General features: G+C 40.0%; 1 protein-coding gene across 1 annotated transcript; it reads left to right on the forward strand.

Annotated features, from left to right (window-relative positions):
* Positions 1–8,183: 8,183 nt before the first annotated feature.
* LOC121080613 (small conductance calcium-activated potassium channel protein 2-like) lies at positions 8,184–25,320 on the forward strand. The gene is given in 5 exon segments (XM_040578754.1): positions 8,184–8,447; positions 8,449–9,230; positions 9,233–9,246; positions 9,769–9,864; positions 24,356–25,320. Coding segments are annotated over 5 exon segments (1,569 nt in total). The 5' UTR covers positions 8,184–8,193; the 3' UTR covers positions 24,779–25,320.
* The last annotated feature ends 171 nt before the right edge of the window (positions 25,321–25,491 follow it).

Consider the following 25,491-nt stretch of genomic DNA (forward strand, 5'->3'; position numbering starts at 1 on the left):
TGACCCTTTTCAGCTAGCCAGTTATCCACATCAATGGAATCATTGTCTGAGTTGTCATGTTTCCGCACTTGGTCCTGTGCTGTGAGGGTTGCTGCAATTGTTGACAGGAGCTTTGGGGGCAGAGGAGGTGTGGACAGAGTCGCCATCGTACTCCTGCTGTCAGTGGAATTTACTGCTTCCCCTGGTTTAGCACTGTTAGTAGAATTGGTCCACACTTGGTGAAGAGTAGTCAGAATTTGCCACCAAGGTGCTAAATGCATTCCTGCTGCGGAGTCCCCCTCCGCGGCAGCATCATACAATCGTCTGCTGACCTCTTGCCAGGCAGGAATTTGCAAAGTGCCATCAGGTGGAAAGTCTGGCACCTTGTCACGGATCCATTCTAACAGAGTCACTAGCTGCAGACCTGTCACAGCTCGTTCTTGAGCTGCAAGCAGCCGTCACAATACGTCCAGGCTGCGCTGTTGATCTCGGGATAACTTCCCTCCCATCGTGCCCGACTGCTCACCTTTTTTGTAGGTGATGAGTGCACAAAGTTTCCATGGATCCTGGTTCAGTCGGGCTACGCCACCGGTTCGGGGCTCTGTGAGCCTCATGTTGTCAAAGAAGAGGTTGCTGTAGAATCTCCCTTTGCTGCTGCATCAAATAGCGTCTTTCCTGCTTCTTCCCAAAGCTGAGTGCGAAATGCTGTTGTGGCATCCGCCGCAGCCAGACAAGCAAAAGTTTCACAGCTGCTTCCTCATACTTTACCCCTCTCCTTTCTAGTATTTCCATTATTATACTGGATATCAATATGGAACCCATATCGTCCCCAGCTGCTCACCTGTAGAGGTGATGAGGTCTGGACCTAACAGCTCTCTGTACCGTTGCTTTCTTGAGTTCAGCTGGGCGTCGTCACCAACCGCTCTATCGTCCGCGGCTTATTGACCATCACGTCAGGGTCACTGCTTGTGGCAACTGAGGCATGGACTTTGCAAGGATGGTGAAGCAAAGATCTTTATTGTTAGTCAGTTACAGCTTTATACTCTGTACACATGCTGATAAAAGCTTTATTATTGGTCAAACTCTACTACCCACGCACCCAGTTGCTGTTCACTATAGGCTACTCTCTGCTGTTTACCCTGTTTCCTTATCTTCCAGAGGTGAGATCACATTCCTCCTTTGTCTCTGTTTCATCCGGGTTTCATCTCATACTCCCTCAAAGTTATTTACTTCTTTGCTGTAGGATCACAGCTGCACATTGTCAGGGTCAAACCCACTGTCTCTGTCCTCTATAGGCACTGTGTATATTTGACACTTCAAATAACTCATAGGTCCATGCAAAGTGTAATGACAGCTTAAACAAGCATCTAGCTCTTCTAAACCAAATTACCACTAAATGTCAGTTCTGCATTTCAATAACAGAGGTGATCAACTTGCATCCAAATTGAACTTTTGAGTCTGTGAAAGCTTCAGTTTAAGATTTTAGTTTGGATTAATTAAAAAATGGAGGATTCAAGCTACTTCATATCTAGACACGTTGGTTGCTTTTGTATTTAATAAAAATAGCTTTCCCAGTTAGAAAATAGGTGCAGGGAGGGGGCAGGTGGCTTTCCTCAATACTATAGGAATAATTTTCTAGAGAAGCCCCTCAATAGGAATAGTGATGACAAGAAGTTTAACTGATTTCAAGAGGCAGCTACTCCTTACATTTTATTAAACTGGGGACGCCCATAGTGGAGGGCTGGCTTCTATAATCTATAAAGTCATTTTTCCTAGGTTAAAAATATTTCACCCTCTACAAAGGTAAATATAAAAACCTACAGAAACCACTGATTTCAGCAGGATTTGGATGAGTCGCCAGAAGATACCTGACTGAATGCTACTATGTCACTTAATTTTTTCTCTCATCTAACTCCCTCCGTATATTCAAGATCACCTTCCTTGATGCTTGAGTCATTTATCCACTGCACCACGAACATGTATTTAATTAGAAACAAAAGCCCACCATTTCTTTTATTCTTATTAAATGAAGTATAGAGGCTATTCTTCAACACAGATAATGAATTATCCCATTTTGGATACACAACAGCTCTATCTGAGCTTTTCACTTGCTTTCTTCTATTATACTATGACAGACACCATAGCACTTATGTTACAGAAAGTTTTTTGTTTGCAAACTTCCATAACTTCAACTTGCTTTGTTCTATTCACTCAGGAGCAATGGAAGAGTAACTGAAGGTTTTCATCCTCTCTTTCCCACAAGGGAAAGTCTGGCCTCACCCTTGATGTCTGGACAACAACAGTTTAGGAGATTTTAGACTGACTACTGATGAGCAACTTGCCATGGGTGCCACCCAGAGCATGAGAGTCCATTCTCAAGTGGGAAAGCAGGAAGAAAATCTGAAATTACTCTCTTTTTTTATTTCTAGCCGAATGCCCAGAGATGAGCGCAGAAGGAAACAAGCCAAGTGAAATCCTGGACTTCCTGAAGGAAGTGAGGATTTTGGCAGGTACAACACTTTGGAAAGGATTTCATACACCATCATTTGGAAATTCATATTTGAACACCCAGGCAAGCTACTGCTGCAAGGTCTTAACCATCTTTGCTCTTACCAAAAATAAAATTGCACCTTTTTAAAATAATAAAAAATGCTAAATACTACCCCCTTTTTAATGTTGTTTCATTATTGCTTTTTTTTGCTCGCAGACAACATTTTTCTTTTAATCTATTTTGGAAATGTATTTTTCTTACTGTGACTCTGCTTTCACTGAACGGCATCTTTCTGTGTACATACTCAGCATATATATACACACTGGCTTGGACAAGACTGTTTCCTTTAGTGCTTTCTAAAAACTCATAGATCTTGTGCAGAATATGCTTTCAGTCCAAAATACTGTTATAGAATGGAATTCCCTTGCTTTTTCCCTCCCATTTCTTTCATTTCCCTTTTCTAACTATCCTTCTATATCTTTGGACATTTTTATGAGCACAGAATTCTCAGTGACTTTAACAGGAGTCTGGCATGAATAGGGGTAAAAAGATAAGAGCCAAAACAGCTTTCTAACCTTTTTCTACCTTTTATTGTAGCTTGTAGGAATTGGATATTCATTGGATGTTGTTATGTGAGCTTTTAAGATGACTAGCCATTAGCTGTCACTTCAGATATTTCATAGTGTTTCTTTTCCTCTCAGACATCTAATTTTTCCTGTCTGTTGAGCTTCCTGTCCTGCTATTTGTATAGGTTTGCTTAACTATTTATCTTTTTCTTGCAATTAGTGGGTTTAGGAAAAAAATAATCTGTTTTCCAATAATAATAATTCCAATAATATTCATTGTCAAATGAGATCTGCAGTAATTCTCTCTCTTTCACTTTATACAAACACATATGCGCGCGCACACACACACACACATATATATGTAAAAACAGCTTCTTTGGCAAAGCAGCAGCAGGACCTATGGCAATCAGTAAGAGTAGTTCCACCCAGTGTCTAATGAAAAGGTAGAAAAAAACCCACAACCCAGACCTAAACAGATGTTTGTCTTAATGTCTTAGCAGTTCTGAGCTGTCCGTGCTAATTTCTTTGTGATATGGAGGAATATAACAATTCAATTCACATCAATAATTTATTTTATTTCTGAAATTTAATACACTCATTTTTAAAAGTAAATTTAAAAAGATTTTAAAAAGAGAGATGTTAAATCGCATCTTTCTATTTCAGTTCATTTATCACTGTCATAGAGAGGAAGGTTTACCTCTCTCACTATGAAGCAGCAAATTGTTACCAATTCCTATTTTAGACCTTGAAACTGTGATAAGATATCCCAATTGTACAATGGAACCTAAATAAACTCTCTGATTACTTTCAGAACATGCTGTATGACTAGTCTGACTTCTTGTGGTAAACATGGGAATATTCATTTGTTTATTGGCATAATGAAACTATCAAGCAAGTAGATGAAATATCCAAAAGACAGCAACAGCAGCGTCCTTGCCGATTTCTACAAATAAATAGGCTATCAGCAGTAGATATATTAAAATTGGGATTGGTGACTGATATATATATGAAACAAATGCAATCATTTCCCCATACAGAACACAACAATCACATATTTTAGGTTACCAAGATTTTTAAAAGATTGATAATCTTGCATGATCAGAGTAGATGAAATGTTGACTTCTAAATAAAACATGCAGATTTACAAATTTCTTAAGAATCTTTCAGGGTAAACTAGATCCTGAGATCTTTATCTTCTGTTAAAGAGGACACTTAAAATTATTTTAAAGCAAATATTAAAGACATGGCATGAACAGAGAAGGAAGGATGAAAGCTAAGCATATCTAAATCTTTAACCATTTCACAAAACATATATTCTGACAGTACATTTGTGCAGGACTCTACACAGTGAAAAGAACATAGGTTCCCTTAGATTTTCATTTTATAAGATCCATGCCATTCAGATGTGTTTGAAAACACAGGCAAAATAGGACCACTGAGAAACAATTATGACACCAAGTTTTTCCAAACAAACATTGGAAGAACTGAAGCTCTGTTAAACAGCATGTTCATTCTTAAAACTAAAAGCTTCCCTTTTTGGTCTCAGGTGCTCAAGAGAACTGATTGCAACAGAGAGTGTTAGAGAAAATATATCATGCTGGACACAACAGCTTGAGAGGTGAGGCTGCTGCCACTCCATGTCCCTAGGTCCAAACAGTAGCAAGGCTGAAAATGCATTCCCAGCAGGGACACGCACAGAGCACACATATGCACCACATATATACATACATACACAGCTGGCCACACAGATCACTGACAGACGCTCAGAGCACTCGCATGAACAGAGACAGCACCAACAGCCTCATTCTACTCATAGCTGGCCCCTGGATCCCAGTCTCCCCAGCTGCCGGCATCTGGATATATGAGCCCCCGAGGCCACAGCCTCGCTCCAATTGCTGGTACAGACCATTGTGTGTGCACGCATGTGCACACACACACACATACACAAAGCTGGCCAGGACTTCCCAGGTCCCAATAGCTGACCCTTCCCAATGCTCTTACCCTTAGAGATACACAGGCTCTCTCACACCCAGACCTGGACCTTAGAGACTCACTCACCCACTTGCTCCCAGTCCACCTACTCCCCAACTAATCCGGCTTGATCTTCACTAGTGATCACACTCACTCACACAGCTGCACTTGCTCCAGTTGCTGGCACCACAGATACACGGGCCTTCCGACTCATGGTCTGACTCCAGTTGCTGCACCCACACCCCCATACACCACCCACACCCCACCCAGAATAGCAAGCCCTCAGCCAGAAAAGAGTTAGAAAGGCATTTAATAAGATAGGACAGACTGTGCTGATCAGGCACAGGGCATAGCCAGACAAGTGTACTGACCAGCAAACTATTTACACACAACTGGCCCTTTTTATCCCCTTACCCCTCTATTTGTCCACACTTGTTCCTCCCCAAAATCACCTAAACCACTCCCTTGTCCTGCCTTTGGTTCCTCCCCTAAACATCCCATAGTAAGTCCCGTGCAATCCCATCCCAAACTGCTTTTCCCCTGCATCTCATAAAAAGTCCCACCCCTAGGCAGCAACCTCCCTGAGTCTGAAAAGGTGATCTGGGGAGCTGCTCCCGATGACTCATCTCGTCATGATGGGTTTCATGCCTGGACAATGGGTCTGATGGCTCTGCTGGGACAGCCCTGGGATGGCCCGGAGAAGGTGTTCATTGCTCAGGAGTCCTTGATTTGGGTTCCTGTCCAGTATTTTGTGCCCCTGTGCTCCTCTGGACTTGTGCAGATGGGCCTTTGATTGACTGATGGCCCCTGTGATGGGACTAGGAGTAGCCCGGCAGGGTATTATTTGGGCTCCCCCTCTTGCCATTGCCTCTCTGAGCTCCTTTGTGAGTGTGCAGATGAGCTTTGATCGCATAACTTAACAGAGAGCATCCAAATACAATTTAATATAATTTTTAAATCATGATGCTGTATGTCATATATACTCATATTTCTGGGTGCTTTTTCTAAAATAATCTATGCTGTATAAACATACTCAAGAGATTTAAATTTTTTGGTCACTCAGAATAATCTACCTATATTTTAGAACCATGATGGTTACTACATTAGTGAGGGTTGTTTGACTGCATATGCGCAATATGCACTTGCTTTAAAAGGTACACTGGTTAAAAATTAAGTAAATTAAATTTTATAGCAGAGCATATTAAAAAAACCCTTAGCTATTCACATTACCTCATCTAAATTACTTGAAATGCAAACCATTCACGTATGCAGAGTTTCAAAGGAAACTGAACTAAATGCTGTGCAAGTTCTAGAAATTATACAGATGTAGGCTTTTATCCTAGAAAGGCTTAATGATTTTTTTTTTTCTTTAATATCTGGGAGAAGTTAAAGTTGTAAAGACACCTTCCATGCTATTAAAGTGCAATATTACAGCTGAATTTTCAATCTGCATAGACAGTGCCTCCTGACTGAAAAAAAGAAACTTCTCTTATAAACTCAGATAGTAAACAAGAATGACATATCTATAAAGTAAATAACTTTTTTCACAACTCTTTCCTTAAAGAATCTTTCCTTAAATAAATGCAGAAAAAAGACTATCTGGTTCAGACATTGCTCTGTCTAAGGGAGTTGCCATAATGAAATATTCAGTGAGAATTTGGGAGAGAAAGGAAGGTGAAGAGGCAAAATGGTAGCAGGTAACAAACTTAAAGATTGCTGTGGAAGAGTTTCAGGAAAATGGATCCAGACAAAAACTCAATTACTTAATGAAAACAATCCTGTTTCACTGTTAAAGCTGATATAATGCTGTAATTGCTGCATGAACCTTTGTCCTAGCGTATAAAGAAACTAGCTTTTAGTTGCAGGGTCGGCTGTACCCTTAGGGCCAGCTATTGTTTAGGCTTTGTAGTTCTTGTATGTAGATACTAACCATCTAAGGAAGTGTTTACCTTAGTCAAGGAATGTGTGAAGTGATAAGAGAGGGTCTGCAGCAGAAAAACCAGGCCGAGCTGGTTCTGCGGTTTGTGAAGAAGTGCCAAGTAAGGGATATGTGCAAGAACTTAGAGGATCCTGGGGCAAACAACGGGATGAAGAGGGGTGAAGAGGAAGTAACGACCACCAGACCGTCAAGCCGACCACCTAGAGGCATAACTGTGCAGGTGTAAAAGGACATTATAATATTAACGAAGGTCCCAGGAAGACTCATACATATGCAGATAATTCCTGGAAATGTAATGAATACGTATAGCTATGTGACATAAAATGGGACCTGCAAAATAGCTCGGGATGCACGTTAGGCGGAGCGGTCCCTCGTGCATCCAGTGCCGCAATAAATAATGCCTGCTTCTTAATACTACATTGGTGTTAAGGAGTTTTATTCCCGATTTTCGGTGACAAAGCTTCTGGTGACCCATTGGAATAAGTCCCTAACCTATAAATCACCTTGTATTGCATCCTCAGGTGGTAATCTAAAACCCTATGAAACTTCCAGTGAATGTTTCTTCCTTTTTTAGTTCAGAAAAAGAGTGGCCAAAAGAAACTCTCCCCTTTATTATAGGTCTGAAAATATCAGAAATAGCTATATGTAATGAAATGCCAAAGGATGGCCTTCGAGCGGTTAGCTCTTGCTAACCTGCGGGCCCTGGAAGGCAGTGGGCCCTGGGCCCTGGGCTCTCCCGAGTTTTGACCTCTCTGATGGCTTGTGGGCACGGCCTGAGGCCGCAGCCCAGCCCAGTTCCGATCTGTGCTGGGCGTCGGCCGCGGCAGGCCCCGGGAGCCGCCTCCTCCCCGGGGCTGCGGCGAAGGACTCGGAGCGGGGGCGCTGCTGTTTTGCACGTCTGCGGGAAGCGGCGGGGCGTCGCTGGACAGCTCCGGAGCGCAGCGCAGCGCAGCGTCCATGTTCTGGAGACGGCGCAGATGTGTGCCCAGCGTCGGGGCCGGGAAGACCCGTCGTAGCGGCCCCTTCCTCGCAGAGGGCGATCCCGGAAGCGAGTTCAGCGAGCGTTCTCCCCGCCCACCTTGGACCCACCCGGGTCTCTGAGGCGTGGGTCACCCCGGCGGCGGGGCGGGGCGAGGGTAACCCTTACCTGCGGGAGCGGTGAGAGACGGGATCCCCGCGCGGGAGGGGGCAGGGCGGATGGGGGATCTCTCCGCCGCCTCACGCCGCAGCCGGTCTCCCCCGACGAGATGCTCCTTGTTTTGGTCCGCCCGACCAATCGGACTCAGCGGCTGGATTCTACGGAAGCCGGGATGGGCCCTTCGTGGCGGCAGCAGGACTCTTCCCTGCCGACCGTAACGCATTGCGCAGGGTGCACCACCATCACCACCACCACCTGGTCCTCCTGCGGCTTTAACGTCTCTGACATGCAAACACCACTGCAGTTTCAGACGGGCTTCTGCTCCGAGCAGCAGCAGCGACACGGCCAGGACAAGCAGTCTTCTCCAGCAGCAGCAGCAGCAGAACCAGCAGCAGAACCAGCAGCAGCAGCAGCAGCAGAACCCATGCCTCCAGTGCAACAACTGCTCCTACTATGGAGCCGCTGCGGTAGCAGCGGGGGATAACCTGCCCTCGCTGCTCCGCATTTCTTCGCCCCTCTCGGGCGCCTTCAGGACTCGGTTCTCGCCGCTCTCCATCTCCGCCTCCTCCCGGCAGAGTAGCCAGTTGAATATCAGCGAGCTCACCCCCTCTAGCCATGCCGGCTCGTCCAGAGAGCCCCACCAGTACCCCCAGTACCATCAGTGTCATAGCCTGCAGCAGCAACAAGCAGCCAATCCCAGCAGCAGTGTCAGCAGCGGCAGCACCCACCATCACCACTACCAGCAGCGTCGGGAGAGCAATCCCTTCGCCGAAATAGCCATGAGCAGCTGCAGGTACAACGGCGGCATCATGCGGCCGCTCAGCAACCTGAGCTCGTCCCGCAGGAACCTGCACGAGCCTGACTCCGAGTCTCAGCCGCTCCAGCCGCCGCTCGCCAGCCCCATAGCCGCTGCCCCGGAGATCGTGGTCTCCAAACCCAAGCACAACTCCAATAACCTGGCGCTCTACGGCTCCGGCGGCACGAACAACGGCGGGGGCAAGTCCAGCAAGAAGAAGAACCAGAACATCGGCTACAAGCTGGGGCACCGCCGGGCGCTCTTCGAGAAGCGCAAGCGCCTCAGCGACTACGCGCTCATCTTCGGCATGTTCGGCATCGTAGTCATGGTGATCGAGACAGAGCTGTCCTGGGCGCCTACACGAAGGTACCTGCTACGCCGTCGGACCGCCTTCGTCTCGCTCTCGGCGTCGTAGACGCAGCCCGACCCACTCCCCCCCCCCCCCCCCGTGCCCCTGCCGCGGGCTCCGTGCCCGCCTCGGCCCGCGGGCGAGGCCGACTCGCGGGAAGGCGGCTCTGCAGCCAGCTGTACTCTCCTGTCAGCCGAGCCGTTCAAATCCGTGCTCGCGGAAAGGCGGCTGCCGCCCGGCCCCGACATCTCTTCATTTCTCTTAGAGCCCAGAGCGGTGGGACTGTTCGGCCCTCGCCCGGCCCTGCCGTGAGGCGTCCCTCGCCCTGAACCCCCGGCACCGCCGTGTGGGGCCCACTGGTCCTCCGCCGTGACACGAGATGCTCCCCCCGCGGTTACGCAACCGTAAGGCGAGGCGACCCTCCCCTCCCCTACCAGTCCGGGCTCTGCTGCTCGCAGTGGGGCTGGGGAGCCCCGGCGGGGCGGGAGCGGTCCCGTGCGTGTGGGTCTCTGACGGACAGTGGTGTCTTTCTGGTGCAGGAGTCTCTGTATTCCCTCGCTCTAAAATGCCTTATTAGCCTCTCCACGATTATCCTGCTTGGGCTCATTATTGTATACCATGCAAGGGAAATTCAGGTAATGTTTCGCTTTATGAATTGCTGAGTGTTTACATATCTGTGGTCACAGAGTCAGTTTTTCTAAAGGCTTTATTGTGGTAAGTACTTTGCACTTCCCGCTGATTCAGAAAACAAAAAAAATCACTTAGTGCTTCCTGAAGTTCAGTGAATGTATTTCATCCTTAGAGAGAAATAAGATAGGCTGCTACATGGACACATTCGTGCTAGGAAGCATTGCCTGTTAGGGACTGTTACCTGCGATTATGCTAGTAGGAGCACTTATTTCTGAGGTTATAGCACACTTTCTCTATGACATACCTGCTGTTTTCTGTAGCAGATGTAGGGCAACAGTCTTTTGTTTCCCAGTGACTAAATGTCATGCTGTGCATTTTCTCTGGACAGCAGGACTAATTATTAGGAAAGAGACATCAGTAACTTCTAGGAATGTAATCTTCACTGTGCTGTTTCAGATATTAGCATACGCTAGAAGAATATTTAAAAAGAGGGGGAAACCTTATGTTGGATTTGTTTTATTTAATGGCAAAGAAATGACATCCACTAGGAAATGTGACAGAGGAAAGCTGTCAAGACAGGTAGGGGTAAAGGTAGGGGGAATTTAATGATCAAAGCTATAGAGTAAGTCTAAAAATACTGTCACGTGTCCTGGCCCGGGTACTTAGTTCCCATTTCAGTTGTCTTTTTTTTTTCTTTTTTTAAAATCAAGAAATTACAATTTTACATTTCAGTTAAATTGAGACATAAGAGAGAGTTTTCAAAGTTCTGGAGTGAAAAATACCTTATTTCTAGATACATTACTGGTTTTGCTATGTCTGATTAGAGATACCTTGGGCTACAGGCAGAAATGACAGTTTTCAAGGGCAAGAATGTCTTTTTCAGCAGTACCAATTAACAAAAAAGAGAAATTAAGAACTGTATAGTACCCTTCTTTTATGCTGTAGTTCTAATATGAAAGGGCAACATAGTCTCCTACTTAGGCTACTGTTAAAGAAGTATTGTGTTGCTGAAGACTCTTTGACAAATGGGATCCTGTCCTGCAGTCCTTACATATGAAAAACACTATTTCTGGCTCAGAATCTGGTTTCTTTGCATTAATATCAAAGATGGGCAGCTGTTTAACATTATTGTACTCAATAAGCAAGTGTCTGGTGTCAGAGTATCACTATAAACTATTGGAATACTGATGAAGAGGTTTCTTTACCTGTGTAAAAATAAATAAATAAATAAATGTAGTTGCTGCAATGTAGGAGCCTTGTTCTCCAGTGTACCTTGCTATAAGTGGTGCTTGAGGCACTAAGAACAAAGCTGAAAAAACCAAGCTCTGTATTTCAATTATTCTATGTATTTTCAAGAAACTTTAAATAGAAAACAATACACAAGATAACCAAATAGTCATAGGTTTCTCTATGCATAACCTTACAGTAGGTAGTTACTCCAACATCTGCATATATATTTTTTAGCTAATTAGATACACATTTTTCATTCTTTCAGAGATTTGTTATGGATCAGAAAAATCAATCTTTTAAAAAAATTCAGTTGTATTTCTGATATTTTTTTTTAATTGATCATTTAAAGAACTCCTTCATGTATGAGACTACATGGAAGGAGTTGTGCAATCATGTGACTTAATCAAGGTTGATGTAGTTTTCAACACTGCCTGACAGTATAGAATACAAGCATACCTGTTTGTAAAACAGTAATAGTCTATGGTTCTGTCTGAGAGACACTGTAGGCTGCAGTACTCATGTCAGAGCCTGGAGTAAGCTGCAGCTCCAAGGGGCTCTGCCATTAATCTTGAACATTAAAGGGAAGTTTTATTTTCAAGGACACTATTGGAAGGAAAGGCCATTGTACCACCCTTAGCTGTTAGATATCTGATAGATTTTTAATTTAGGCATGGTATGTTTATATATGCACACTTGACTTTTTAAAAAAATAAGATTAAAAACACACAGAGAAATATTTACATCCCTCTACGGTGCTAAATTTACGTTACACCTTAAATCTGAAAACAAGAAGTATCTTTAAAATACTTTAGCTTAGAAATGTACAGAACCTACTCCAAGTGAAAGAATATACTGCATAAGCCAAATAATGTAACAATTTTTAAATAATTTTTAAAACTTTAATTCAGGCAAATATCTTGCTATGTGCAGTGGAATATTTCTTGAATCAGGTCTGTAGAATCATGCCCATAGATGGTTGATTGTGTCCTGGAGCACCAGCTGTTTGCTGATCTTGTTCAAATTTGATCATTCCTTTCTTATTCTTCTCTGAAAGGTACTTCGACTTTATCAGTAAGTATAGTGTAAATTTTCAGGAATTCATCAAGACAATACATTTTGTTGTACAGAACAGAATGGCAATGTATTTTGCTTGCAGCGTGGCACGTTTCATAGTCTGATAGAAGTGAACTTACCTGAAAGAAAAGCAGATTTTCCTGCAAAACATGAACTAAAATACATTGGGAAATAAGATGAAAGTTTATCAATTAGTAGTGCTTGCATGTTTAATATTTAGAAGTACCTGGTGACATAAAATGTCTTCTAACCAAGATCAGCTGCTGGGTGTTTTTGGTTTTTGTTTTGTTTTCTTTTCTTTTCCAGTATTCTGTGCCCTTGATTTCTTGGTAGGAAGTCTGAACAGCCATGCTGCAAGCAACTCTATGGTAGTGCCTCACAGTATAGCAGGTGACTAGGTGACTGTAGTCTCTCCATTTAAATGACCTTGCCTATGTGTTCTGTTTCAAAAACAGTCAGCTTGTCAGTTAAACCAAGCTGTGACTTTGCTTGTCTCAGACCTGCTGAACATCTTATTTTAAGGGAGATTAAAAAAGACTTATAGGGATTCTTCACAAGAATATTATATGGATGTGAGATGAATGGGCTTTGTTTTGGGGTTTTTTTCCCTTTTTTTTCTTTTGTTTATAAGCAGTAGAGGAATAGGAGCAACTTCAGTGTATAAGGGGGGTGTGTGTGTGGGGTGTGTGTGTGTCCGTCCTCCGCCTTCTTTTCAGAACCGTCCTCCGCCTTCTTTTCAGAACCGAAGAGAGCTCCACATATTGTGCCTTATGCGGGGAGCCTTTGGCTGGGCTGGGCCTGGCTCAGAGCAACCTGTGCTGAGAGGGGAGGGCAGCGGCCAGCCTCCCCAGCTTCCCTCCCGCAGCACAGTCAGGTGAGTTCTCCTGCTGCCTGACGGCACATGCATAATTTCAGACACGGTTTTAGCCTCGCATTTTAAACCTATTAGCAAAACAGATTCTTTTTATATTCTATGAAACAACTCTGCATTTGACAAACCAAAACCTCCAGAATGGCATAGCTGCAGTATTTAGACAAGAAAACCTGTTTGGCTGCTGTGCAGTTTTATGAAATATTGGAAGTGTTAAAATGCTTTCTTCAAGTAGGTTTTCGGTGATTGCAGCATATTATTTATTCTGTATTGTTAGCTATTAATGTTATTAGTATAACAAGTACAGTTAGTGTTTTTATTATTCTGTATTATTAATTATTGTTATTATGTAGTATTATTATTTAGTATATTAGTTATTTGGGAGCTATTATATTTATTAAATGCAACTTAATGTTAAGACTGTAATAGCAATCAAATTAAGCCAGGTAGTTTCAAATGATAATTCTTAGCCTACATTATCATTTCAATAAAAAGAGGATAAACCCACAAACAATACCTCCTTCACCTCCCTCCCTCCCTCTCCCAGGAAAAAAGCCAGGTGAACAACAATAATGATGTTGGAGCAGAGTATGGTGACAACCTCAAATCTGTGTATTCTCCTTTTGGTTCACTGTTGTCATGCTTGTAATGTTGTTAAAAACACTACACTTGGTAGATTATGAAATATTCATTTCTCTCTAAGCTTGTGTGGTTGTCAATTCAATTTGGAAGACTGGTAGGAAAAATGTGACACATTGCTATCCCAGCCTAGAACAGGTATTTCTCCGACTACAGTTTCAGTTTAGAAATACTCTTTGGAAGAGGCAGAGGAGGGAAGAGCTAAGATAGCATCATCCAATTATCATAATAATTTACAATGTATGAATTGCCCATTTCATACATAAACAGTTTGTTACTTGATGATATTTTACATAATTAATAGCAGCATACAACGCAATTAAAATTGTTGTTTCTAGGCGACTTATTGATTCATTCCACATGTCCCTAATGCAATTTGCTGTTAGATTAATAATCAGGTGGAAGTTAAGAAACTTTTTGATAACAGTTCACATGGTAAAGCTACTTTATTTTTCTTTCTACTTTTACTGAGAAAGTAGACCTCTCTGTCTCACTCTTGTACTGCTGGAGATAGAAATGCTTTCATAATGTACAGTTCCTGAACTTTTACTGGCCCTTCCTTATATTACTCAAAACAAATTATTAAAACCAAAATTCTCTAAAGTTGCTAATAAGATGTCTTTAATCCCCTTTCTTGGGTATTCTGTCACAGCCTGGTATTTCTTGAAAGACAGCTATCACAGGGTAGGAGGACCATGTCCACTGGGATACTCTTGCTTTGGTGCTGGACTACTTAGGGTATCCCTTCTGTAAATAAACATTGCCCTTCTGTTGCAGCACTCTCAAAACTAGCCAGCTGCAACAAGGCTTTTACCATCCCATCCCAGGTTAACTTCAATAAGTAGTTCCCGCACCTTGCCCCAACACAGCCACCAATCCCCCACGAGGTTTCTAAAGTTCATCTACTGTTCATGCTGTTTCCTCTTCAGGCCAGTCCACCCTGCTTCTTGCCTCTGTTGCATCCAGATTCTTCTTTCTCCAGGCTCCTCATCCAGGCCCCCTTCTTCTCTCAGGGTCTCTCCTCATCTCTCCTTGATGCAGATGCTCTCACTCATACAGAAAAATGAAAATTGTTGATTTTTGGCTGAAATTAATAGAAATTTTCATTTTTTTGGTATGTGAATTGAGATTTCTAAACACTTATAAATTGGACTGTCATTTTGTGCTCAAGTAGAACTCCTATGGAAAGTCATGCAAACTTCAAAGTTAAGGTTAAGCCGTTGCTGTCACAGCAGAGTTCATTTTTAGAATTCAGTCCATCACTTTCCAGGTCTCCAGGGAGAAAGCACCCTCGGTCCCTAGACTGTTCTGATGTGGTGGGAAAATCATGTGATACCAATAGATTTGTAATGAAACATCTTCAGTCTTCATTAACATTATGGAAAATTATCACACATGTGAGCCCAAATATCTTGCTGAAGACTCAAGAGTCTTTTCTCCTTTTCCCTGTCTCCTGAAAACTTGAAGAAATGGAACAGGCAGTACTAGGAAACTGGTACTAGGAAAGTGGGTGTTAATAAATACATTTCTTGACTTATTGTGCAAATAAATTCCATAATGCATGATTCTAATAAACACTGCTTATGGGGCTTTAATTCTCTTATTGGAAAGCTCTTCAGAAAAAATCCTGCGTTCTCTAAGAAATATGAAGTTAAACTCCCTTACAGTTTCCTATCACAAGCACTAATGGGTATTCTGCAGGCAAAATTGTTTATATGTATGTAATCCTTTTGCCTTCACTGTGGTGGTACGTGTTTATCTCATTGTCTTTCTTCTGTTGACTCCATGCCAAAAGAAACAAAAGTCTAACTTGCCTTTGCTTAAGTGTGCTGAATCATCAGCTAGGACTGCTGCTGCAAAAACAAATGAAGATTAAGAGCACAGAAAGGAAGTCTGTTGAATAAACAGGTGAAAATCAATAAATAAACTTTGAGTGATAATTTTATTCTGACCTAAAACCTGTTGAAAATTACTGAAATTTTTCTGTTTATTTTAATAGGCCTTGGATTAGGCAACAACAAATCTCATCATGTGCCAGTTTTGGTCCAGGATACAGTAGCTTCATGTATAGGCTTGAAAATTGCCTTGTACCAGTGAAGCTTAATACACATTCCATACAACAGAAAAGCATGCTGATCATAAGAAATCTAGAGACACCATATCTGTTAAATTATAACTTTAGTAGTATTTATTTGATAAATATTAGTTTTAGTTCCATCCAGTACATTTTTTAATAGATTATATCTGCAGAACATGTTGACCCAGGAAAAGTTACAGGTGTCCACTGTCTCTGAAAAGAAGCACTGTAATGCATAAGACACAGAAGGCAGGATAGAAAATCCTTTAACATTGGTCAAGCATCTAATGAACTGAAAGGATCTGAGGCCTTTTGCATTGAAATTAAATGTAGAAGATGCTTGTTTCCAACAGACTCCCTTAGGACATAGGAAGGGGTTGTATCTAATGGTCAGGACACTGAACGGTTGGCCTGACAATAACTAGCATTGTCCATTCAAATGCACCCTTGTTCTGAGTAATTTTTAGTGAGGCTGTTAGAAGTTTATCAGGACATCAGGTTTATCTTTCCTTAAAAATACGTTCTTAAGTCTAGAGTCACAGGTGTACTCCTTTGGTAGAATGAATAAATTAGCTCATTTTATCTAGCTTCAGATTTGGTATTTCTTCCTTTAACTTCTGTTTCCCTTATTCCCTTGCAAAAATATTGCCAACTTCTTCAGTGAATATATCCTTTTTTTAATTGGTTCTTGTTTTCCCAGTAGTAATGAAGCTGATCTTTCCTGAAGGGAGTAAGGCTTCTCTCATATTGGGAACAGTGGCTGATAGCAGCCGTGTTGGGAGATGGCAGTTCTTCATGTAGTGACCTGTAGAACAAATTAAGTTTTGTGATGAATGAAGAAAAAGAAATCTTAAATCAAGAACTGTAAAATGATCATTTAAAATTAACAACATAAAAATACTGAAATGTAGATAGCTCTCCTCAGTGAATTTTGCTTCCACAAGAATATTGTAGAATTAGAGTCACTTTATTTCTGAGATGCTTGAAATGGGGAAAAATATGACAGAGAGCACTAGGTTTCTTATAACATGCATTCTAAAATTACCTCCATATAAAAGTACTGATATTTTGTGGGAAGATGTGCTATACTCTTCATACACAGTCTTGGAATTGCTGCTTCAGTGCAAAACTAAATTCATTCCAAACTCTGGAATGTGACTAATGTTTCTATCCCACTACTGCTAAGATTAGTGCACTAGTTATAGCAGACCACCTACAAGACCAGAAAAGGTTTTTAAAGAGATGTTTTTGTTTTGGAAATATTTCATTAGTATAGTAATTTTTTTCAGTGTGGTCATTTGTTGTTCGTATTTGTGAAGGTGCAAAGGGAACCTAAGTAATCCATTCAATATTTCTTTGCCACTTTCCCTTTCAGGTGTAATAAAGCTGGTATAGCTAATGTCCAACTACAGTCTCAGCAGTGAGTGAGCCAGAACAGGCCAGTAGAAGTAGGGGGTAGTGTGGAGTGTCAGCAGATGGAAGTCAGGTTCTAAACAAGTTGTATTTAAGTTAGCTTAGCTGGTGGAATGTTTTGTAAAGATTTGCTACAGGCAAATAACCTGCTCTGTCCTTAGATTTCTGGGAACAATGGTATGGTTTTAAAACTATGTATGTTTTTCATTCCATCTCTATCAATTGTATGGAGCAGCTACTCTGGATTGCTCTGGGTCACCCCGTTTATTTACTAGTTAACATATCTGTTATGTAATAACATACATTTCTTTTTCTTTTTTTATTCTTTATTTTTTAAATAACACAACAATACATAGTATAAATCAATAAAAATACTTCTTTAGTACACTGGTCCCATTTTCCTGTTTTGCATGTTTGTGCAAAGGAAAGGAACAGGACTCCTACCTAAACTGTTCTTTCTGTATTAATCTTCTTCCACTTATGCTATATTCAGAGCTTTACTAAGTCATGTTCCTTCTGCATCTGCTTGGAGAACATTTTTGACTGTCAACCCTAGTCTCAGGAGCTTTTGGGATCCATTGGTGCTGGATGGAAGTTTTCTAAATGTTGTAACTTAAGGAGCTTATTCTCATTGTGTTTTACCCTGCTGGAGAGAGTGGAGTCTGAATAAATTATATAATAGAATAAGTGTTAAATGAAGAATATTATTTAAATGAAGAAATACCTTTAGTAGACACTGAGTTTGAAAGAACTCCTTATTCAGTAACTTTAATTCAGTCACTTACTGATGGGTCTACTGAGTATCTCAAATGAATATGGTAACCCCTAGTGGTGGGCTTCTATTTCTGGACTTCTGATTTGGTTCAAAGGCTCATGAAAATTCATATAAGTAAATATCTCACCATTGTTTAAAAATCTGAGGAAGCTCAAGTGTGATTGTTCCATCAAGAGTCCAAACTGAATTAAAGGAGGAGACTGCCTCATGAAAGATCTTTTAAATAATGTTTTTCTCAAAGGAGTTTCTTTTACTCTATAGCACTGGGGAAGAAATCTGGATATCTCAGAACATCCTTTTTTTTTTCCTTGGAGTCCTTGGATTTCCCTTCTTGACAGTATCACCTGCATAGAAGGTTATTGGGGTCCCTGATGCACATACATACAGGGAGAACATCATGAAAAGAAATTCCATATGTCCCAGCAATTGCTGAGTGTCATAATGGTTCCTTGGCACCACAGGCTGTCAGGGATTAAGCCATTTCACAGTTGTTTGAGGCAAATGATGGAACTGAAAGTCTGTCCTGTAGCATTTAAAAATATTGAGCAATGCCTCAGAATATCTTTGGAGAGAGAAAGCAAAAAAGAATACTGTTGGTATCTGATTTAGAGCAGAAGGAAAATATGGGGAGGCAGAATTTAACCTTATGTTAGTTTATGTGATCGTGTCCTTTCTTTGTTATCGCATAGAGTATCTGGGCTAGTGTTTTTATAATGATCTGAGGTAGAGAGGTTAAAAAAGACATGGGCAAACCTGAGAAGTGTGTTGAGTAAACACATATATGTTTATTGAAATGGTTGTGGCTATGTTCCTCTCTGAGTGTGCCCTGTCATAGTTACTATGATGTATATTATTCAGGTGTATTTTAATGTGCAGTTTTTGATGCTGCACTTTGGAAAATATGGTACACAAAGACCATAAGTAGTCTGAGCCTCAGTTATGCATCTCTCCCTGAGATGGTCAGATTTAATGCTGTCTTTGAGGGAAGCATTTCGAACCTACTTAGCTACCAGCACACATTAACATGAAATTTTCTTTACATGCACTGACATACACAGCGTGTATAGCAAGATATCAATAACCATGAAAAACTCATTTTGCATAGATACCAAATTTAAATAAATATGCAATGCAAAAAAAAATAAATGGTGAAACTGAGTACCAGACTTTTACAATCATTCTTTTAAATTGTCATTTTTATAATTGGGGGGGGAATGCATGTGCATATGCATATATGAAAAATAGTCTAACTTCCCAATTTGAACAAACTAAGAATGTTTCATTTGTGTAGATAGCTATATCCACAAAATCTTGTGGGTCAATTTCTAATGACCTACTAGAAAATTTGTTTTTAAGTCTGGGTGTGGGAAACATTCTAGAAAAAATAAGATAACAAGGCTTTCAAGTAGTTTTGTGAAAAACATTATTTCTGTGCTTTGCATGCAGAAGGTGTTTGATGCCTCATGGCTTTATATAAGACTTAAACTTGCTAACTTCTCTGCTCTGTGGCACTGTATTCAGGACAAAGAGTCTTCAGGAATTCCTACAGGCTCTCCAAGATCGGAGACAGGCCTTTGGATAATTTATAGACCATTTGATTATATGCCTTCTGATGATGGACAAAGGTGGTTTTCATCCCCTAGTTAGGGAAAGGCTTGAGATGTCTATCTCAGACCACCATATGATTTTCAACCATTTGTACTTAATGTCATCTTCCTCTCTGAGGACTATAATGCTGTTTTTAGTTGCATAAGTGATACTTTGGGGACTAGAAGCTATAGAAAAATGTTTGGTCATAAATTTGGTAGAACAGCAGTCACAGAGGCTATTTTTTGCTAGTCTGTGTCATAGTTCCATCAGTTCTTTTATAAAGGTAAAGTGATTCCAGTATTTAACCATTTAAAATTTGGGTGTTTAAATTAAACAATTGCCACCATGCCTTTGTGAGTACAGTTGATTCTCCTTCTGCAAGGGATGCCTCAAGGAGTACAGCTGATGCTACTTTATCATTGTTTATCTCTTCCTTTTTATTCCTTACAGCAGAGCAGTGATACTGTTTTCACATTTGTCCTTCTACCAGGATTGTAAAGAAACTGGACAATTTCCTTGTACTTTGCATTCACCAACATCCTCAGATAGTGATATGAAGAAATAGTGCGAAATAGGGACAATAAACATCGAGTGTGATTGTATATGTCTGCTCAAGGAGTGTAGGTGTGATTGTATATGATTGCTCAAGGAGCGTAGGTGTGGTGATTGGTCCCGTAACCATATAGTTTTAAGGAAATAACTAATGAAAGAAAGAGTCTGTTCTTCTTCCTCTAACAAAAGGGGCTATTTATAAAAAGGATGAGAAACATTCCAATGTTATCTAGAGGGAGCACTAAATCTCCTTGCTAAAGAAAACTAGATGGCCGACAAGGACATGAATTAGCTGTAAACTTGCAAGACCACCACATTCCAGGCAAAGGACTGATAAGCTAATTAACATACGAAGCGAGAGTAGGCAGGTTTAGGTAACGTATAATGTATAGGCGTTAATTGAATATTCATTTGTTTTATTGTATAAATATGAGATGGTTCGTCACTTTGGGCATGCACGCTTGTGGTGGAGTGATCCCCCGTGCATCTGCACGCAATAAACATACCTACTTTATAACTTTCGAGTTATAGAGTTTAATTCCGTACGTCAATAGCCTGCCAGGAATTTGTTTTGATATACTAATGATTTGCAAAATTAATTTATCTTCTTTTAAGTAGCTTCAGGGAGTCTCTGATCTAAGTTGTCATTGTGTGCAATCTGTCTACTCCGAATTTGTTTCTCTTTTCCTAGTCTGGTGTTATATGAGTTTAACACAAATTGTTATGTAAATACACAAACACCCATTAATATCTATGATAAACTATCTATTTTTATATTTATACTGTACGGTGTTAGAAACATCAAGTTTATTTATAGTTTAAGATTCATGTCTTATTTTTACATACCACATGTTGGAAATGCATTATGTCATTTCAGATGAAAATAACTTTTTTTAATTTGTCTTACAGAGTGCAGGCTTAGTAAAAGTAGATGGTAGTTCTGCATTTGAAGAAGCTTTACAGAACATTGATGAAGAACTTAAATTTGATTTCAGTGTTAGACTAGTAATTAATAAGAAATTTGAAAGCTGTGAGCAGGCATAATATCTTTGACCTTTACTGGAGTTTGGCCTTCTGCATAGGCTGCAGGACTCAGTTTTATAGGAAGAGCTTGTTCTCTTTTTATTACTAGCATCATTCCCCATTCGAATGGGGAGTAGTATCTTAAAATGAATGCATGGTTACGATAACAGAATTGACTGAAAGCAGCTGTGAGGGGGTGTGTGTGTGTATATATATATATGTATATAAATAAACATATCAAAAATACACAACACCACCTCCACCCCACCCCCCTTTTAATTGTGCTGTTCAGCTGTTCTGTCTCTCCAGTCATTTTCCCTCCTTGCTTTCCGAATAGTAAACGTACACAACCAAGCAAGCAGGAACACGCAAATACCACTGCATTTTCCAAATTAAAAATCAACAATTGCATTTAGGAGGTTGCATAATTGCAAGCATATAAAATGTACATAAAATCCTGTACTAATTTCTATCTATTTACAGTACAACCCAATTGACTTCTTATCCACAGCCTATTTTGTTCCAGAATGTTTGATATTCCTATATTTCACGGACTGAATTTAGAGACACAGATTTGTATGGAAATTTACCTCATAAATATGATTTTGAAATGTTGCTATTTTTTAAATTGGAATATTTGTACTGGATCTGTGGTCCTCTGTGGCTTCTGGTGCTTTCTACCTTTTGTGTTTTCACCTCTTAAATCTCATTATGTGACAGCTGAAGACATTATCACTTTCAAATATTATTTTTCTTAGAAGCAATTGGCTTAGCCAAAGTCAAGGGAAGCCGATAAGGATTTTTCTGTGCCTGCAAGCATAACCCATTCCACTTAGCACTACTGAGAAGCGTCTTTCTTTGTGGCACATTAGGATTTCTTCTGCTGACAACTGAATATGTTCTTAATTATATGTTTCATAACGACATCCTACAGATTTTTAAAAAGTGATTAAATATTTTCTTTTATGAGAAATGTAAGATCAAATTTTGATGTCTAAGTTTAACTCAACATTCTTCTATTCTCATCTTTTGAATTGAATCAATACTTAAGGTATCATTTTTCTTGAATTGCCTTTCTGCACATAGTAGTCATATTGAAATCTGTGAAGACGGTAGGTAAAAAGGAAGAACAAAAAAACATTGTTTTTCCGGAATATTCTGCAACTTTAAAAGAAATTTTAAAATACTGCTGATTTAACATGTATTTGATATATATCTGAGAACTGGAATGGTCAGCTGTGTCATTCATTTATTCTTTTCTTCAGAAAACCACACAACATTTGAGGGATTTGATATTATCTATCTCATATTCAGTTAAACTGGTTACTATTAATCTGTATTCTGGGTGCTCTAAATACCTGGACCTCTTTATAGCTATTTTACTATTTGTGTGATCTGACTGACAGCATTGGCGGGCTAATTACAAGAATCAAATGCACTTGAGCCTCTTATTTTGAAACTTTGGCCCTTTATATCGAATAGTACATTTGCTAAGTGCAATACAACTGTCTTTTGGTAATAAATAAATAGATTTCCCTTCTTACTAGTATGAATTTCATTTTTATATGTAGCATATGAAGTCTTCAGAAAGACCACAGGCAAAAGAAAGTGTATGTGCTCATATTGCATACGTTGAATTCACTGAGTGTGTTTCTTTAGCTTAACTCAACACTGTGTTTCTTTGGCTTTAATAGTATTGCAGTGGAGGTAAGAACTATACCTAAGATAAAGAGAAGGAACATGAAGGAGCAAAAAAACAGGTCCAAAAATAAAATAATTTGGGTTGGGGTTTTTTGCTTTGTTTATTTCTTACTGTGGTTAACTTCTTTCTTTCTTTTAGCGTCACTCTGACTACAATAAAGTTAACTTACCACTTTCTTAAAGAACTCGAGGGATTTTCTGGAAGACAAACTGAATGTGTTGGGAGGAAGATGTAGAATGTGGGTTTGGATCTCTAAAGGGCATATACAGAGAGTTCAGACTTGCATTTCTAAACTTTTGAAGGATGTAAAGGGGCAAAAATCAATGCTGATGAGAAATTGTTTGTTTGGCCCTGTATATGGCGTATAGCATGCTGGAAGTACTTTTCTTACGTTCAGAAGGACATTCTTTGTGTATTTCACCTTTTCACCCCTTAAATTACTTCTAAGTTTTTGAATAATCTAATTTTAAATGTCCTGCAAAAGTTTGGTTGTTTTTTTTATATTATTATTTCTGATTACATATTTACTGAACAGCCTCGAGTCTAGATTCAGACTAGAAGTGGTGTGAAGGTCTTCTTCTGTTGCTTTTTTGAAAAGTTACCTTGCATATCCCTACTCTCTACTACTGACAAATATTGTTCAATTAAGTATTTACTTAGTAAATCTTCAGGAACAACATTTACTAAACAGTGTGAAGTGTTTTATTACTTTTGATCCAGGGTGGTAAACTGAAGGCTTTGATTCTGCAAGGACCTACTATACATGTGCATTTAATTTTTAGCTACTGATAAACCTCACCTGGCTGCCTAGGCTACTCTGGTGTTTGCAGGCCTCTGCTTTTAATTTTTGGTTTTTTGAAGGTGTGACTACAGTTCATTTAGACATGGTCAACCTAGCTTTAAGACAGCTACTTCAGGTATTGCTAGTAGTTGAGGTACAGTTGAGCTGATTCTTCACTATGAGTTATCTTTTAGAGTCTTTATGTATTTTTTTTGGATGGTTTTGCAGCCTGCGTCGGTCTATGTTAGTACCTAAAGTTTGAAGAAAGCTTGAATAGTTCTACTGAAGCTATAATCTCTCCGGTCTGAAGCACTGATGTGCTCTAAAGAAGTCTTAATGTTGTACTGCAGAAAGTATTATCAATTTGTAATCTAGATTTTCATCCTGAAAAGCCTTTATTAAATTCTTCTTAATCCTATGAACTTTGAATAAGCAATTGATTTTGAAGGAATGAGGTTTAAATTGGCACAGAGTTTTGTTTTATCAAAAATGGCAATTAAACAAAAATATGAAAACCATCTTAGTAAATAATATGTGGAAATTCAGTTTCACATACAGTCTTAAAAGTATTGCACAAAAACATTCTTTATGGCTTAACCAAATTTACATTCATGTAGTAGTGACTTAGTAATGTCATTTGCTGAAATGGCATATTTATTTTGGTTTTAGTGGTCATTAGCAGCTCTGAAAATGATGGTATCTTAAAATGGAATTATAACAAGGTTTGTTAATGGCATACTAAAGTTAACCTTATATTTTATCGTTTCAGTTATTCATGGTGGACAATGGAGCAGATGACTGGAGAATAGCCATGACTTGTGAGCGTATTTTCTTTATCTGCTTGGAAATACTTGTATGTGCTATACATCCCATACCTGGGAACTATACATTCACATGGACAGCCCAGCTTGCCTTTTCTTACGCTCCATCCACAACAACAGCTGATGTGGATATCATTTTATCTATACCAATGTTCTTAAGGCTGTATCTTATCGCCAGAGTTATGCTTTTGCATAGCAAGCTTTTCACTGATGCATCATCTAGAAGCATCGGAGCGTTAAATAAGATAAACTTCAATACTCGTTTTGTTATGAAGACTTTAATGACAATATGTCCAGGAACTGTACTGTTGGTTTTTAGTATCTCATTATGGATAATTGCTGCGTGGACTGTCCGAGCTTGTGAAAGGTAAGGTTCTTCTGTTTGGTTGGTTAGTTGTGTCTGCCTGTCTTGTTTTGCTTCTTTGGTTTTGTATTCGAAGGACCTAAATATTTAATGGAATGGAGATTCCTGGTCTTTGATATGTTGAGTGCTGGTTGGATTTCACTCTGTCACAGATTGTCAGGAATGCTTTGCCTTTTAATCTGATGGATCTATGTAGAGAAGTTTGTGCCACAACACTTATTGTAGTATTGCAAGTTAATTTCATCGTTTTCATTTAACTTTGCTAAAACACAGTGGAATACCATAAAATGTCTCTTAACAACAGTTACAGTTGTTGATACTCTGTGTTGATAACAGCTTTCATTTATTGTGCTTGTGAGTTAAATTTATTGGGAGTAATGTAGATAAAATAGCTATGGAAAATTCCAATGGAAAATGTATTTTTTCAGTTAGACTTTTATTGTCCTGTTTCTTAAAAAAAAAAATGTTGGGGAGTTGGCAAGATCAGGAAAGGGTGATGTACTGGTTTTGACTGGGACAGTTAATTTTCTTCATAGTAACTCCTATGGTGCTATGTTTTGGATTTGTGACTAAAATAGTGTTGATAGCACACCAATGTTTTAGCTATTGCTGAACAGTGCTTACACAGCGTCAAGACCTTCTCTGTTTCTCACTCTGCCCACCCCCAGCAAGTAGGCTGGGGGTGCACAAGAGATTGGGAAGGGACACAGCTGGGACAGC

Source organism: Falco naumanni, chromosome W (genome assembly GCF_017639655.2).
Source record: "Falco naumanni isolate bFalNau1 chromosome W, bFalNau1.pat, whole genome shotgun sequence".
NCBI classification, from domain to species: Eukaryota; Metazoa; Chordata; class Aves; order Falconiformes; family Falconidae; genus Falco; species Falco naumanni.